General features: G+C 43.4%; 2 protein-coding genes across 2 annotated transcripts; both read left to right on the forward strand.

The window, feature by feature from the left end:
* The first annotated feature begins 702 nt into the window (after positions 1-702).
* Positions 703-9225, forward strand: rnf169 (ring finger protein 169). The gene is made up of 6 exons (XM_083985330.1): positions 703-1051; positions 2734-2804; positions 3703-3789; positions 3903-4003; positions 4836-4926; positions 5320-9225. Exons 1-6 carry the CDS (start codon positions 712-714, stop codon positions 6442-6444), a joined length of 1815 nt encoding a protein of 604 aa, XP_083841456.1. The 5' UTR covers positions 703-711; the 3' UTR covers positions 6445-9225.
* Positions 9226-10285: 1060 nt separating this feature from the next.
* On the forward strand, positions 10286-15749 carry spcs2 (signal peptidase complex subunit 2). Its single transcript, XM_083985340.1, has 5 exons — positions 10286-10348; positions 11995-12078; positions 12324-12483; positions 12640-12775; positions 13746-15749. The coding sequence occupies exons 1-5, from the start codon at positions 10307-10309 to the stop codon at positions 13930-13932; spliced, it is 609 nt and encodes a 202-aa protein (XP_083841466.1). The 5' UTR covers positions 10286-10306; the 3' UTR covers positions 13933-15749.
* Positions 15750-16612: the final 863 nt, after the last annotated feature.

Raw genomic sequence — 16612 nt, forward strand, 5'->3', positions numbered from 1 at the left:
TGGGAGGCGACAGTGATCCTGATCTAGCTCATACTAGAAATGTATCTCTCAGTCCCTCAAGTGTGTGAACCAAATCTGGTAAAGTAAAAAGTTCTATTAATTATTTTCAATTGGCCAAAAAACAAAATAAAACAAAACACACAAACAAACAAACAAACAAAAAACAGGGCTTTTGCAAAAACCTGTAAGTGTGAGGTAAAAGGGTAAAATACATTTTTAGACAATGAGACTTTCAGCCTTTCAAACTTTTCACAATCTTGACTGTTAATAGCACCACCATATGGCCGAGTGGAGTCATGTGTTTTGTGAAACACATCAGCTGGACAACTTCAAATAAATGGGCCAAAATTTGAGAGGGGCGAGGCCTTTTTCAAAATTTTATTCTGGCTCCTACTTCCTGGGCAAATGGGCAGGTGATGCACACACATTTCCACACATGTTTTCATGCCAAGTTTTACGCGTTTAATTCATTCCAGATCTGGCAACTGGAGCCCCACAAAAGACTCATTGTAATGATCAATCAGTTCGGGGTGAAAACGTGTTTGTAGTTTTATTTTGAAGTGTCACCCAGAGAGGCTCTCGCCGTGCTCCAGCTCCGCGGTTGGCGGGCTGCAGGCGCGTCCTCTCTGCGCTCCTGCTTTCCGACGGCGGCGGCGGCAGGGCGGGGTTTGTTGTGAGAGCGGACCGGAGAGAGCAGACTCAACAGGGAAGATGGCGACCGCAGGGTCCGCCGAGCGGCCTGGCAGACCGGCGAGCGCCGCTGCCGGCAGGTCCCGCTCCGGCTCCGGCCCCGGAGCTCGGTGCGGGTCCGGGTCCGGGTCCGGGTCTAGCCCGCCAGAGGACGAAGGGACCAAGTGCGCAGCGTGCGTGGAGGCTCCTCCCGGCGGCGGCGGCGGCGGCGGCGGCTCGCCCTGCGGACACCCGGCCTGTCCGCTGTGCCGGGCCCGGAGACACCGCGGCAGCACGGAGCGGCTCCGGAGGAGGAGTGACCCCGAGAGCAGCGGCGGCGGCGGCGGCAGGGCGGGAAGGAGGGACTGTGACAGCCAGAGAGGTCGGTCTGTTTACCGCACAAACTACAGCTCACATTCCGCTATATCAGCGCCGGCGCTGGTTGTTTGTTCAACTAATGAGACGCTAGAAAAACATCGAAACATCCAGAGTTTTAACAGCGTCCTGAGTAACTTTTATCCCAAGTTTAGTTTGAACCACAGGAGGCCTGGGGAGTCTATGACTGTCTGTCAGGTAAAACTGACCCCGATTCAGTTCACACTGAAAAACATGACTGGCCGGTCCGTGAGCCTCGGTTAGCGGGAGTTTCACTCAGAAAACATGTTATGAGGCAGAAATAAATAGTGATTGACTGTTATGGAGAGTTCTGTAAAGTAGACGCTGACCTCCAGTGAACTCAAGGACCTGAACCAACTAATCTGGTGGCTGGACCTGACGATACTGACATAATGTGTGTGTTTCATTCTTATAAATGTATGGAAACTGCACACTGTTGTTAGAAAACAACCCGTTTTACAGTATTTGGTTAGATTTGTAATTAGGGCTGGTGTTGGCGGACTTGTCCGGACTTGTACGGTTGGAGGAGGAGCTGCTTTACTACATTGTTAATATCTGGTTATTTCACTCATCTGTGTTTGTGGCCAGTCTCATTCAGTTTAACCTCAGCTGTTCAGCACTAACCTCTGCCTGTCTTTATATATTAATATATAATTACATATTGATATAACTAACACTTAAAATAGATTAATTGATTAGATCTGTTTTTGAATCTAGATTCAATGCAAAACAACCAGCTAAGAAAAATACTTGAACTTATTCACCCTGAAATCTATGAATGATGTTTCCAGTCGCTTCACTATTTTCTGTTTTGCTTTCTTAAGTGTTAGTGTTCATCTTTAAATCATGCCGTTTGTGTCACACTGGAGAAGTGTTTCTAATAGTCAGAGCCTCTGTGTGTTGACATGGCCAACAACATTGTACTGTTAACTATAGCCTACAGAGTCAATAAAGGTGAGAGCCCAGGACATGAAAGAAGAAAACCATCTCTTGTGGAACTGTTCTGATGAAATCCATGACTCAATCAGTTGAACAGTAATCTCATATCACACTGACAGCTGAATAATCGTCTATTTGTTTATTTAGTAAAATGTGTTAGATATCAGCTGGCTCCACTTCCTCCCACTGTGTGTTACTCATCTGAATGAGCTGAATGTTTTACTGGTTGTACCGTTGGATGGGTACAACTCTTTGACTGAGTTTGGGTCTGATAAAATATGAGCCTCTCAGGTATTTTCTGTCATTTTATAGCTAAAAATTCACTTGAAAATTATCTGAAGATTAATTGATAATGAACATAACCACTTAAATGATAAAATATTCTACTTAAATTTGACACTTTAGTTGCATTATTTTTTCTCTAATACCTCTTTGCTTTTCTCATCTATTTTTTTTTTTTTTTTTTTTAAGTGCATCAATGAAGGTTTTTATTTTGAGTTGGGTACTGAATCTTTTTGTGGTCAGACAACTTAATTTCTTTTATTCAGTGAACTAAACGGGTATTTACAGTTCAGGTTCCATTTAAGTTTGTTTATTTTTTTTCTTGTATATTATTTGTTCAAATGATCATTTAAATCACAACATTTACAACTTTTGTTCAAAAGACATTTTAAACAGCTCAATTGCTCCTGGGTTTATGTTGTGGTTCCTCTCTTGTTCTGTCTCCAGAGTTCTTCGTCTCCCCAGCTCTCATCCCGAAGTCTGCAGAAGTTTCATCAGGACTGAGCGGGAAACACAAGGTGAGTCAGAGAGACGGTTAGGATGGTCAGAGGAACAACACTCTCAGTCTCAGTGAAGAAAATCGTTTTGCAAAAGTCTTCAATGTCTCTGCTGCAATGTTGGTTGTATTATAACTCTACTGGTGGTTTTCTTAAAGGGACAACGAGGAGTTTTGGTTATAAAAAAGTCTCACGTTAATGTGGATGAATCTACGCTACCCACACTTGTTAATCAAGTGTCGATAAATATATCGTTTTGTCTCTATCGTTATTTTGTTATTATTAGTGGTGGTGGAAATGCTGGGCGAGCCGACCAGCGTTTCCTTACTTTCGGTTTTGCGGATGCTCATGAGAATAACGCAGCCGAATCACCGTTTATGGTTGGGAGTACGACAGTAACTGAACCTCTTTGACTTTAATTCTTGATGAATGAAAACATGAGTCTGTCTTGCGCCGGTCAAATAATTTCACGGTGCGCACAGAGGCTAATAAATGTAGTGTGAAAACACTTCGCTTTTCCAAAACTCCTCGTTGTCCCTTTAAAAACTAAAATGTCTTATGTAAACATTGAATGAATCATCCATCCAACCATCCAGGTGTTAATTTTTATCCTATGTGATACTAAAAAACATCTGGGCTATCATAAGGGTCCCTTCAGTGGAGTTTGGATGTTCTTGCTGTGCCTGCATGGATCCTCTCCAGGCTCTTCAGTTTCCCGCCACAGTCCAAACACATGCACACCAGGTGGACTGGTGACTTTTAAATTGTGCGGTGTTACCGCCACTACTTCAAAAAAGCCTAGTGAAAACACTGTATCTGCTTGTGTTCATGTAGGAACAAGATGAATGTGTGATGACGTCTGGTCCATTAATGCTTTGTTTATAACACTGCGGTTTTGTTCATGATTGTTGTGTTTCAGCTGTTGTTGTCTGAGGACAGAGAGGAGCTCAGGAGAAGGAACACTCTGATCTGTAAAGATGAATCAGCACGACGCGATGAAGAGACCGTGAGTCTGATCTGTTGTATACTGTGCAGCCTGCATATTTAACATCCAGCTCAGTGTGCCAGTCTCTTCTGCTCCAACGCAGGTGTTTACCTAAAATCTCTGTTTGTTCTCAGGGAGTCCTGTCAGACTCGGAGAATGAGGAGCCGATCAGCAGGAGAATCAGAAACATCTCCGCCTTCATCAGGAAAACCAAAAACATGTCAGCTGTCACTGGGTGAGCATGAGAGAAACAGCTTCAGCATCGTTTTTTCAATATCAAACCATCTGGTGGGAGTTTACACAAATCAGTCAAACATGCAGGAAAGAGAAGAGGTGGTCTTTTTCCATTCACACAACAAACATGTTGGGCAGCAGCTGTACGTCTGCCGCCCTTAGGGGTCGCCAAATCAAACATTTTGCAGTGCTGATGTTGAGGCTTTAAAGTCCCCCTCCCGCGACCCTTTTTGGTCATTTTAAAACCAGCTCATTAGCAATGCACCTCTGGAGGGTGGGCGGAGACTGCGCTGCTCTGCACCCACCCAGCCACCTCCTCGCACCCCACCCCCAACTTGCTGACAGCTGGACATTTTACATTTTACAGATTCAGCGTGTTTAGCGTAAAACTCCACACTGGGATTCGATCCCAGACTGGAACATAGTCCTTGCTCACGGTGCAAGCTGCTCTACCAGGTGAGCTATACCTGTTATACCTTGACAGCTCCACCGAGCTGCCAAGCCTTTCACCTCTGAGCCAGATGCAGAGCAGGGCGGGAGCTTGTAGCACTAGTGCCCTCCCCTGGAGCTGTGACACGTCAGCTCCAGTCTCCCTGAAATGGCCAGTTTGCGTCTGCCATTGGTTCACAGCAGTTTGAAGGTAGAAAAACTCAGAAATGCAATTTTGCACTTCCTATTCTGCTGCTATGTGCTCTAACACAAGAAAAATGCCACAGGAACATGTGAAAAGCACGAAAAACACGATTTTCATGGGAGGGGGTCTTTAACACGCTGCTGCACAGGCTGTGACTAACAGTTGTCTCATTGCTGTGACTGGTGTTTCTCCACTTCAGTGGTTCTCAGCGAAGTCAAAGCTGCACTGACCCAGTAGAGGACAGCGGGGGGAAAGGGAAGGTCACCACCCAGCCGGCCATGATGGATGAGGTACGACTCCAAATATCGAGATGGTTCCACATTTACAGAATGATTTTATGATTTTATATTCGCCTCTCTGCCCCTGTCACCTGTTCAAAAGTGGACCGAAAGACTGCAAACCTTACCTGGTCTTATTCACACAATGTACACCGACTTGTCCCTTATAGTCCAATTGGTACATCATAGAAGTCAAAGGTGTAAGGCTTTAAAAGCCTTTATTGTACTGTTTAATTATTCAGTACATCATGATTGAGCACCATTAAAGAAGACAGGTGGGCACTGGTACCCAAGAGCAAAGTCGTCTTTATTAGTCTTTATTAATGCCTCTATTGCCTTGTGTGTGATACCTGCACCTGAGAGGCTGATCTTGTGTCTTAAACTGTTTGTGTCACTCTCTGTCAGGTTGGCATTGGTCACAGCTACACAGCAGGAATCCTCCTCTCCTCTGAGAACAGTCGCTCTGTCTCAGCTCCGATCACCGCTCCTGACCGGAGGCTCACCTGGCGAGCTGTGGTCACCTCATCTTCGTCACTGACTCCACTGGTCCTCCCTCTGCTCCGGCCCGAGCGCTCCATCAGCCCTGAGAGCAACGACAGCATCTCCGAGGAACTCAACCACTTCAAACCCATCGTCTGCTCGCCATGCACACCACCCAAACGGCTACCAGACGGTCGTCTGATGGAGCCCACCATTGTAAAGTCCACGCCCAGGAATCTGACCCGGGGCCTGCAGAAGGCCACTACCTATGAAGCCAGTCCTGCCGTGCTGCAGAAGTGGAAACAGATCGAGCTGGATCGCCAGAGCCTCAAAGTGAACTCCAAGGCCACGCTGACAAGCCCCGTTATGGAGCTGCATAACAAGACCGCCGTAGGGGAGGAGGCCACAAAGACTAGTAAGTCTGCTGCAGGAGATGGAGTGACGTCCTGCAATAAAAGGAGGCTGCTGTTCGATCCTCCAGCTGGGGACACGGATACCCCCCAGAAACAGAACATAAAGATCAGAGTCCCAGCGATCCGCTACAGTGGCGAGGTGACTTTCAGAAGTTCAGACTTTGAGTCGCTGGTTGCTGCTCCTGAGTCCTGCAGTGGGGGAGCACTGTTTAGTCGAAAACAATCATTCTCGCCATATACTAAGAACTCTGGTTTCCAGTCGTGTAAATTGGTGCCAAAGGACTCACAGAGTCCGAGGAAGGAGTCTGACAGTAGCATGCCCAACCAGTCTACCTCAAGGAGGGGCAAGAAGAGGAAGCAGAAGACCAAACACCTGGATTCAGATCGGGACAGCGACCTGAAGAGGAACCGGACAGGGGGTCAGGAGGCCTTTGATGAGCGGTACATCCATCAGATCCAGCAGGAGCGTCAGGACCGGGTGTTGGCCCTGAAGCTGCAGAGACAGTTTGACCTGGAGAACCATACTGTCAACTGCAGAAGGAGCCCTGACAAGTACTTCCTGCGGTCCTGGATGTCCAATCAGAACCGCAGGAGGCGCGGCCTAAGGAGATCTCGACGAATCAACAAGAAGCACTAGAGAGGAGTCGTCTGCTGACTCCGCACAACGGCAGAAAGGAAGAGGTTCATATATGCAAAGTGCCAAACGATGAAGGTGTCACAAACAGTATGAATGTTTTTACACGGCCGTCATCTCAGCAGCAGCCGGACCTTATTTCAGGAGAAGCTGAGGAGGAGGGTCAATCATTCCTGTACTTTTCTTCCAGATGTCATTTTCTCACCAGCAAATCACCAAAAACTGAGCTCACGAGACAAAGAAGAGACGGTTTTTATTTAAAGAGCGACAGTATCTAAAGGAGCAGAGTGAACTCAGAAACCACACACTCATCAGTTTTACATCCACCTTACAATCTGTTTATTGATCAGACTGAAGAAACAGTCAGTGGAGCTACAGAGCCATGTTTCATTTATCTAGAAAAGTTCAAAAATCAATATGGGGGGGCACAAAATAGTCGTTGGAGCAATAATCGGTGTATAGATGTGAGTTGTGAGGATACACATGGCTGATAACAACAACATTAAGTGATAGTTAAACATTTTAATTTTTGACTTCACTGTTCTTACAAACATAATCATGACGTTGTTTGCCTGTCGCCTTCTTAATGACCAATATCAAGCCACAAGGTCCATGCAGCAGAAAAGCGCTAAATTGCTTAAAAAATTAATCAATTAAATTAAAATAGTAACAGATTATTTTTCCAATCGTTGCTTGACTAAATTAAAATATGGATGTGGACACAAGATTACATGACATATTAAAAAGGATTCTCCTTAGCTTTTCATCTACTTTACTGATGCAGCAGAAAGTTTCATCCGAGTGAACACGAGGCCGTTGCCTCAAAGTTTTAACTTGTATGTCATCATGTTGCTTAATTTCATCACGGACAGGTTCATCACAGCTCCTGGACGCTACAGTTTCATTTATACTATACATGTTGAGTCGTTTGAGGAGTTGAAAGTTCAGCTGATCTTGCTGCGTGTTGACTGTAGGAGGAAACAGCCATCACATCCGGACACAGTCAGGTTCTGAACAAGGACCTGATCCGGTTTCCTCTGTGTGGCGACTTCAAATGTCTGATAACTGATGAGGCCTTTTCCTGCTCCATGGACCCTTTTCACCTGTGATTCATGTCTCTGCTGAAATCCCCACGTGAGGAACCACCAAGGATGTATGTGCTTGAAAAACCATCACATTTATAAACACCTCCCAGTATGGCTACTTGTCCATCTCTGCCACAGCCCGTCTTCCAGTCTGAGTGTCCATTAGACCTTCTTTGTTCTCTGGGTTTTGACCACCGACATTTTGAAGCTGTGGCTGGAGTCTTCTCCAACACCGCTGAGGCTCATGGGTACTCGAATCTAGACCCATCTGAAGGAGGAAAAAAAACAAAGTATCTTGAGGGATTTCTACTCTTAAGTCTTGAACAGTGTGGCTCATGAGACTGTGGATTGCTTCATTACTGTCGAGGAGAGAAAGGTCATATGACTGGAAGAGCCCCGTTGGCTTTTAGGGTCATGATTAAAGAGTACAGCTTAATGACTACAAGAGACACTGAGGGGTCAGTGACAGAGTACGAAGATAGAAGCCATGTTCACATTGGGTGATTGGTGGAGGGTCACAGTACATGTTACTGATGATCTCAGCATTAATGTTTCTTTTTATGTTCCAGCCAGAAACCAAACCAAAACCTTAGAGTATATGGTTTCGGTTTAGCTGGTTTAGCTGTGTCCTATGGCCTAAGGCTTAGACCATAGGACACAGCTAAACCTGAGTTTGTAGTCATTGCCTGGTAAAGTAAAAGAAGGATCAGGGCTGCTAAGTGAATTCTCTGGTCTATAAAATCTCTTGTATCCAACCAGCATCAAAACCTCAAAAAATAAAATGTGCAGCAAACAGATCTAAGAGGCTGTAAACATCAGATTTTTTGTTAAAAATAACTGACACCATTAATTATCTATAAAGTTATTTTATTGTTGATCAATTAATCAATTAATTGGCTAATTGGTGTAGCTCTAATGAGATTTGTGACCCTCATTCAGGCACCAAACAGTCAAGTTATTCTTCTTTACTAAAGTTTGGTGTTGGAAAAACAGAAGAAAAAATGTGATTTTTTATTTTATTTTATTTTTTTGAAAATCAGTGTTTTGCCTGTTGTTTTCAGTTTTAATTGGCAAGTTTTTACTTCTCCTGTGCTGTGTCCATTTTCGCTTAATTAAAGAAACAAGAGGAAAGATGCACACACAGAAACTAATCAGCACTGTTTTATTTTTTATTTTGTTCAGAAACATCTGCCTTTAAGAATTTGGCAGTACATCAATGAAATTGCCAAAACAAAATTATAAAAAGGTGCATCTCTAACTCTTATGTAACTAAATGTAATGAGTTGCATTCCACCAGTGAATATCCTCCACTTCAATGTGAATACAGCTTGTACCTGTCACCTGCAGATCATTAACTCTTCACATTCCTCATAGCCATCAGCTGATGTTTCAGTGACGTAATCATCAGTCAAGCCCTGGGTTTCCTTAATCATCTTTGCCACGTGCAGTTTATGTCCTCTCAGCTGCCACATGTTCCTGAGTGAGTGTATAGTTTTGTTTCAAATCGTTGATGGTGACAGTGTTAGTATGTGTTGGAGAGTTTGTGTTCAAACTCTTTGCTGTGTCTCTGACGGAGCTGAAGGGCTTTTTTTTTTTTTTTTTTTTACTGACGCCACACGAGCTTTACTCTCTACAACACTGATATGCACATTTTATAAAGCTGTACTAAAGCATTCATCCCTCAGTTGATGCAGTCTGACAGCAGAGTGTTCAGGGCAGTGGTACTGGTGGTGGTCGGGGTTGGGCTGGGGTGGGGGGGCGGGGGGTCGTGGGGATTATAATGCTGAGTGCCAAATGACCAGAGACTGTCTGATGGACGATGTTAATAGTTTATACAGTGATTTAGTAGTTTTGTACAAGATGAGAAGGAGAGCAGGGGCTGTTGGGAAACATGGAAAATAAAATAAAAAACCCTGAAAAACCTGATACTAATGTATGTCCTGTCCTCTGTAACGTCTGTCTGTGTGTGTGAGTGAGAGAAACAATGCAGATTTGTCCACACGGGTGAACTGGTGTATTGGTAAATAAGGTGGAAGTATATCAGGCCCAGGTAACAGCGTTCTGATGCGTTCTGTCAGCCCCCCAACTCCACCTGCTCCTGAACCAGCTCCAGTGCCGTCAGATAAAAACAAAATATATATAAAAGATCAATTTATTATTATGGAAAAGATTAATTAAAATAAAAGAAATAAAAATCGTTCTGAACGATTTTAACTGTTTAATATAAACTTTTTTTAAATAGTAGTGTTGCAGCAAATATATTTATCTAAATGAATTCCATTGTATTCAGAGTGCTCAGTACTTCCCCCGCCTGTCAAATGTCATGTTCTTTTTTCACAAATGTGGGAATGATAACCAAAAGCCCAGTAAGAATTATTATCATGGGGCCCAAAATCCCCAGCGGCGCCCCTGCCCACAGTTATTGTATGTACCTGTGTGATCAGCTCAGGGCACAGCTCAGTGAGAGATAGACACAGGTTAGCGACTGTCCATCCCACACAATGAGCAACAACTCTTGACCTGTCTGATTTACCTCCACGGTAAAAAAAAAAAAAATATATATATATATATATATATATATATATATGTTATTTGAAACTGTCTTCCCGTATAAAATGTACGGATACCCGCGTGGTTGTATTTATATGATTTATTTATTCATTGCGCCGAGAAAAAGGAAGCGCGCTCCTCGGGGACGCGGACGCGGTTACGTCAGACGTTACTATTCGTTCAAAAGTCTCTGAGAGCCAATCAGAAGCGTCCAGGTCACAGGTGAGAAGATGGCTGCCGCGAGGAACGGAAAGAGTGGACTGCTGGAGAAAGTGAGGATTAAAGTTTTATTGTTATTGGTTGTCGGCGTTAAATTAAAAACGGGTGTTTCTGTTTTGTAACGAAGGTTAAAGTGTAGGAGCGGACAGGTGCGGGTGCACGCGGTGCTCTCAGTCTGTGCATCGGAGTTGCGGTTAGCAAGCTAAGCTAATGCTAGCTGGCTAAAATGAAATTACATTGTCAGTGAGAATGTAAACATAAATGTTGAAAGGCGTCGGTATGGAGGAGGAGAAGCGATCGTGCAGTTTTGTGCTTGAATGAACGAGTCGGTCCGTATTCAGCCCGCGCTGTGTGAACTGTTAGCGGGTCTGTTTCCTGTTTCCAGCTGTTAAACTCTCCGACGGCGGCGGCTGCTGCTGCTGCTGCAAACACTGAACCAAACTCTGCACAGAAACCAGGCGACTGACGTTTGTTGTTTGTGCTGCTTAGTCGCACAGATGATACAGCAGTGTTTCTTATTGACGAAACATTGCTTTAACTACCCGGCCTCAGTTTGGGATCACAGCTGCATGATCGATCTGTCTGCTACATGATCTGCTCGTACAACACACGTTTGTTTGAAAGAGATTGAAATCAATGGGGGACACGTCGTTCAGTGGGAACTTCAATCCAGGCTGTTGTATTTAGAGAACTCTCGTTTTTAACAGCCGGTCGACGGAGCTCAGATCACATCCGGTGACCGATGCAGATCTCCCCGTGTTTCTGGTGTCTGCCTCTGTTGAAGCCGTGCACCGCGGTGTGCTGACGTGTCTGTGTGACAGTCAGGATGTCCAGGTTGTACTGATGCGCTACAGTAGTTTATTAGGCTGTGTGATCATTGCGGAGAATATAATGTGGTGTGATGTTTCCATGCTATGTCAACACAAATAGCTCTGCTACTGGACTGGCACTGGACTGTTGCTAAGCAACACAAACACGTCTATGGGTTAGCTCGGGTGTGAGCTGAAGTATCTAGGCCTTTTTTTTCCTTTTTTTTTTTAGAGCTGCAACATAGTGCAATCATATGGGCAGATGTTGCATGTGATTATGATTTCAGTGTTGATGGTGATTTCTGCTCCATTTTCACTGTATACTCCGTATAAAATGTATGATGTGTTTTTGTTGGGTCTTGTACCAAACAAACATGTCCCTTTAGATCTTGAAATATGATTTGTTGACATATGACATTTCATGTTGCTTATGCTAATGCACAACAATGTGGTGTCTTTTACCGTAATCAAAAAACAGTGCAGCTGGATATAGTGCACTTAATTCAAATATTATTTGTTTTTTGTTGTTCAAAGTGTGTCTTAGATCTTAGATACATTTCAACAGTTTATTTAAAGCCTATTAATGTTCAGTAGAACACCTTAACAGGATGATGCATGTAGCTAAATGTCTCAATGTCTATCTGCACGTTGTGTGTTGTATGAAAATAATAATCGTTGTTTTAGAACATTATCTTGTCCCAGCTGTGTTGTCTTTTCCAGGTTGGTGAGTTTACATTAATCTGAAATTTAAACACTTTTGAAAAGTCATAAAGAGCTTTGGACTTTGAAACAATGTTTTTCTAAATGTCCAAACATCAACTGGTAACTTGATTAGTAAACAGTAATCAAGCTGATGTCGGTCATAATTAGGTATTGATTGTGTGTTTCAGTGGAGGATCGATGAGAAACCAGTGAAGATTGATAAATGGGATGGAGCTGCTGTGAAGAACTCTCTGGATGATGCCGCCAAAAAGGTTTTTAGTTTTACTCTTAACACAATCAGTGCATGTGATAAACACTCAGTGAAGAACCAGTGTGTGAGCCATCGAGTGGTGAGGTGGCAGATCACAACCAAATTAATACATGTATCTATTGTCTTCATCATGTTTTAGTGAAGTTGCAATCACCAGGTTGTGCAGTTTGTTGTGTCTGGACTTTACTGGGAACCAACCTGCACCTCATCCCTAACCCTGTTGTCTTGCTGCTGCGCCCCCTGCAGGTGCTGTTGGAGAAGTACGGGTACGTGGAGAACTTCGGGCTGGTGGACGGTCGGCTGTTGATCTGTACTATTTCCTGTCTGTTTGCCATGTTGGCTCTGGTCTGGGACTACCTGCACCCGTTCCCCGAGTCCAGACCGGTCCTCGCTTGCTGTGTCATCTCATATCCTTTAAGTTGAACAGGAAGTTGACCTGAGTTCACCAGCAGAGCTGTTCGAGTCACTTATAGCAGAATTAAATCCAGTGTTGTCTCAGAACCGGGACAGTCCAGGTTCACTGTGTTTTATGCTTGGTGGTTCCTTAACTCATCCCTCTTCACATACTTCATCATGATGGGCATCCTGACTCTGTACACCTCATACCAAGAGAAGAACATCTTCCTGGTGGCCCTGCAGAAAGATCCAGCTGGAATGGATCCCGACCACATCTGGCAGCTCGCCTCCTCTCTCAAACGGTCAGTCTCTCCCTCCAGCATCTCACTCTTATGTCTAATCCTAATTGTCCATTTCCCACTAATCCTTAATCCGCCCTCTATTCCACTGCACATAGTGAAAGAGCAGGTTAGAAATTAAATATGTAGAATATTTTCTGTAAACAACACTGGATACAGGATGTTGGAGATTAGAGTAGTTTTGGCAGTACAGTGCTGTGAAAATGAGCGGATCAGTCTGATTGCTCTGACACCATCAGTTTACATTACCCATCATGTCTGTCTCTGTGTATGTGGCTTTACATCAGCATAGTCCACTCATAAAAAACAATATTAACTGTGTGTGTTAACTTGAAACCAACTCTATCAACAAAGCAGCTGAGTTTTGGAGTTTCTTTACCATTCATTGCGCTTTCAAACTATTTGTCAAGAGTGAACAGTGTTTAAACCTAGGATCCCTTGTCTCTACATTAACCAACTATTCAGTTTTCAGTAGAGGCTCATATATAGGGAGATTAAATAACTCATGACTAATCTGCTGACTTTTTGGACAAAGAGGTTTCACTCTCTGCTGAGCACAACAGCTAATATAGATGATCCTCTCACTTTCTCTATGATCATTTTACAGTAAAAATATGTGAAACAAGCATAAGAGTGTGTTAATATGTTGATAAGAACATAGATGTTATTGAGACTTAATATCCTTCATTTTACACACTGACCACATGACAAAAACAAACCCTGATTGAAACATTTCTCAGGTGTGGACAGAACAGTCTGTTGTTATTTTATTCAAATAAAGTAATTATGTTTTAATTTAAACTCTTTGCTTCACTTCTCCATAAAACCCACGGCATGAAATCAGTGGCTTGGTCTAGTTATTGTCTGTGTACAGTCAAAAGTTTGTTTGTATTTAGTTGTAGACTTGAGTAAAGATTATCATCACCAGTGACCTGGGGCTGATGTTCACTCCTGACTGTGTTTCTGTTTTCAGGTTTGATGACCAGTACACTCTCAGAGTTTCCTTCACCGATGGGAAGTCAAAGAGCTGGAGAGAAGCAGAGTTCACCGAGTCTGTATCGGCGTTCTTCGACGAGAACGGGACACTGGTGATGGACCAGTTTGAAAAGTGTGTTTCCAAACTCCACGACACGCTGGCCACAGAAAAGAAAACCAAATAAGACAGGAAGCAGTCCACCAGACCACCGCCAGTTTTATTTTGATACTGAAGGAAGATCAGAGTGTTTCCCTCCTGTCAGCCGGTTCACTGGTTTCACGTCTTTTCTCTAACTGACCTGCACAGATAATCGATCAGAGCAGCTTCTCACAGTTTGGTTCAAATTCTCTCATCTTTTTTTATTATTATTATTTTTATTTTTTAGTCTTATACATTTGTCAACATGAATGAGGCCGCCTGTTGTCTGTGTTTGGCTCCTGACATTTAATGACACACAAGTATTTATACATGCAACATGAGTTCAAAAACACAAAACAGCCTCCTGTGCTGAATTAATCAGCAAATCAATACAATTCACCAAATCACCAGGTTGTGATTCTCCTGAATTAGCAGCTCAGTGTTTTTATTTTGACCTGTTTGACTCTCAGAGCTAAAAGCCTCAGCATCTGTCTTTGTTATCTTTGTCGGGTTGTGACGAAACGGTGAAGTTCAGCTGCTGCTGTCATCTCAAGCATTTAGTTACTTCAATGTTTTGTTTTTCAAACGGTTTACAGCTGTGACATGAGCGCGGTCTGTTATTATGAGATACTGACAGTACAGAGATGAACTGAGCTCTCAGGACTCAAACTAGGGACATTGTAGATGTGTGTTCTCCAGGATTCGGTCTCTGCAGGGTGATTTTCATAGAACTGAAACTAGTGAACAACCTGAGGAGGGAAACCAAACCTGACAAGCTCAACATGATGTCTGTGGTCCCATCAGAGCTTTTCCCCTGCTTTCTCACAACGGTTTTTCTCTGATCTGATCATGATGATCATTCATCAGTTTGATCACTTTTGAAATATTAAAATCTACATCTCTGAACATAAGGACCATTATTGATCTGATGAAGTCTTTGAGTTGGACTGTTCGAGTCTGAACTCGTCACATGTTGTTTCCATTCGTCCCTCAGATCATCACCAGTTTCTCATTAGTGCTTTTGTCTTTTTGCAGTTTAAACATGTAGGAGCATTGAGCAGCCGACTGAATGATCAGTTTGCTAAGTGTTTACACTTGTTTTTCCCCAGAGTTAATCTTTTAATCAGTATTTCTGTAAGAAGGTTGGAAGAACCTTTGAGCTCCACAGCAGCTTATGTAAGATTGACACTCGTCGGCTCCATCCTGCCTCAACCTCAACTGTTATGCTTCACTTTTCTAATACATACTATATTGTAACATCAGTCAGACTTCTTGTTTGTCGCTGCTCCAGATGTGACATGCGGATGGGGCCATGTGAGGACTTTGCATGTTCTCTTAAGGTCCCCCCCCCCCCCCCCCCCACAGTCCAAACATACACACATCAGGTTAATTGGCAACTCATTAAGTGGCCGTAGGTGTGAGGTTGTTCCTCTCGATATGTCGGACCCGTGACAGACTGGGTGTACCGCCGACTTGCCCGGTGGTCACTGGTCAGTGACCCTACAGGGATGAGCCCATGTAGTTAATGGATAGATGAACCAGCAGCATCATCATCAGGTGTCATGACTGAGAAAACAAAGTAGAAATAGAAAATAGACACCCCACCCTTCTATCAGTGATGTCACGTGCTGATTAGCATCATCAACATGTAGCACTGAGGCCAGCAGCGCTGTGTAGATGCCAGTGATGTTAAACAGTGGATCCACCCCCCACCCCCTCCCCAAGATGGACATGATGCTGCCTTATAACAGGAAGTGGACTGATTGTCGACCAAACTTTTATTTTGAATGTTTTGTATCATTGTGTCAGAGCCTTATTGTTTGTAACCGTCGGAGAAAACATTAAAGATGGAGATTGTTACCAACAGAACGACGACGACCAGTTTGTTTTCGAGGGGAAACTAATCGCTCCTAATTTTAGAGTGCTCCTGAATTATGATCTTTATGTTAAATGAATGAAAGGGAACAGAGCAAGCTGAGGTGCAGGATTAGTGACTTTTTAATCACTAGACAAGTCTTTTTCCTGTGTAGTTTAAGAGTAATCCTGGGTCAAAATCCCTCACTAATCAGAAAAACAATGTTATTTTGCTAACTTTGATTTGGGATAAAAACAATTTCAAAAGTATTTCATGAACCTCATGTATGTTATTTTATGTAACCTTAGTGTTGCAGTGATTGCAGTACCGCAGGTCACCCAGCAGAGGGAGCGCTGGCAGCAGTAAACCAGGTCATAATTAAGAGGCCCTGAGAAGAGGGACTCTACTAGCAAATAAACTAATTACAGAATCTACTAGTGAAACATGTAAAAGCTCCTCTCCTATAGAGATTCTAGTTAATAACAGACTTAAATCCACTGGGACAGGAACCTGCACAGTCCATCTACAATACTTATGAAAACCTGCAGATACACACACGCACATACACACAAACACACACAGGTTGCTGCTGGAGATGACTGTTTAGATATTTCAGGCCTGTGTTCACAAAACATTTTCTCTCCACCGAATGTTCTAAATAAATGTAATACTAACAGCTTTTGTGGTGTTTATAAAAGTAGGGCATCCTCCAACATCATCTGTATGATGAAGTTTGTATCACCCAGTGACGAGTGACACAAACCCGGTTAACCCTGAAAACAACAACTGGAATAAGGTCCTTTGTCCTTTCTCGGGACTTGACTTGGGTCAGAATGTGTGACGTGTGTAGATCCTGGACACTTTACAACAG

The sequence above is a fragment of the Trachurus trachurus genome, assembly GCF_905171665.1.
Source record: "Trachurus trachurus genome assembly, chromosome: 13".
Classification (NCBI taxonomy): Eukaryota; Metazoa; Chordata; class Actinopteri; order Carangiformes; family Carangidae; genus Trachurus; species Trachurus trachurus.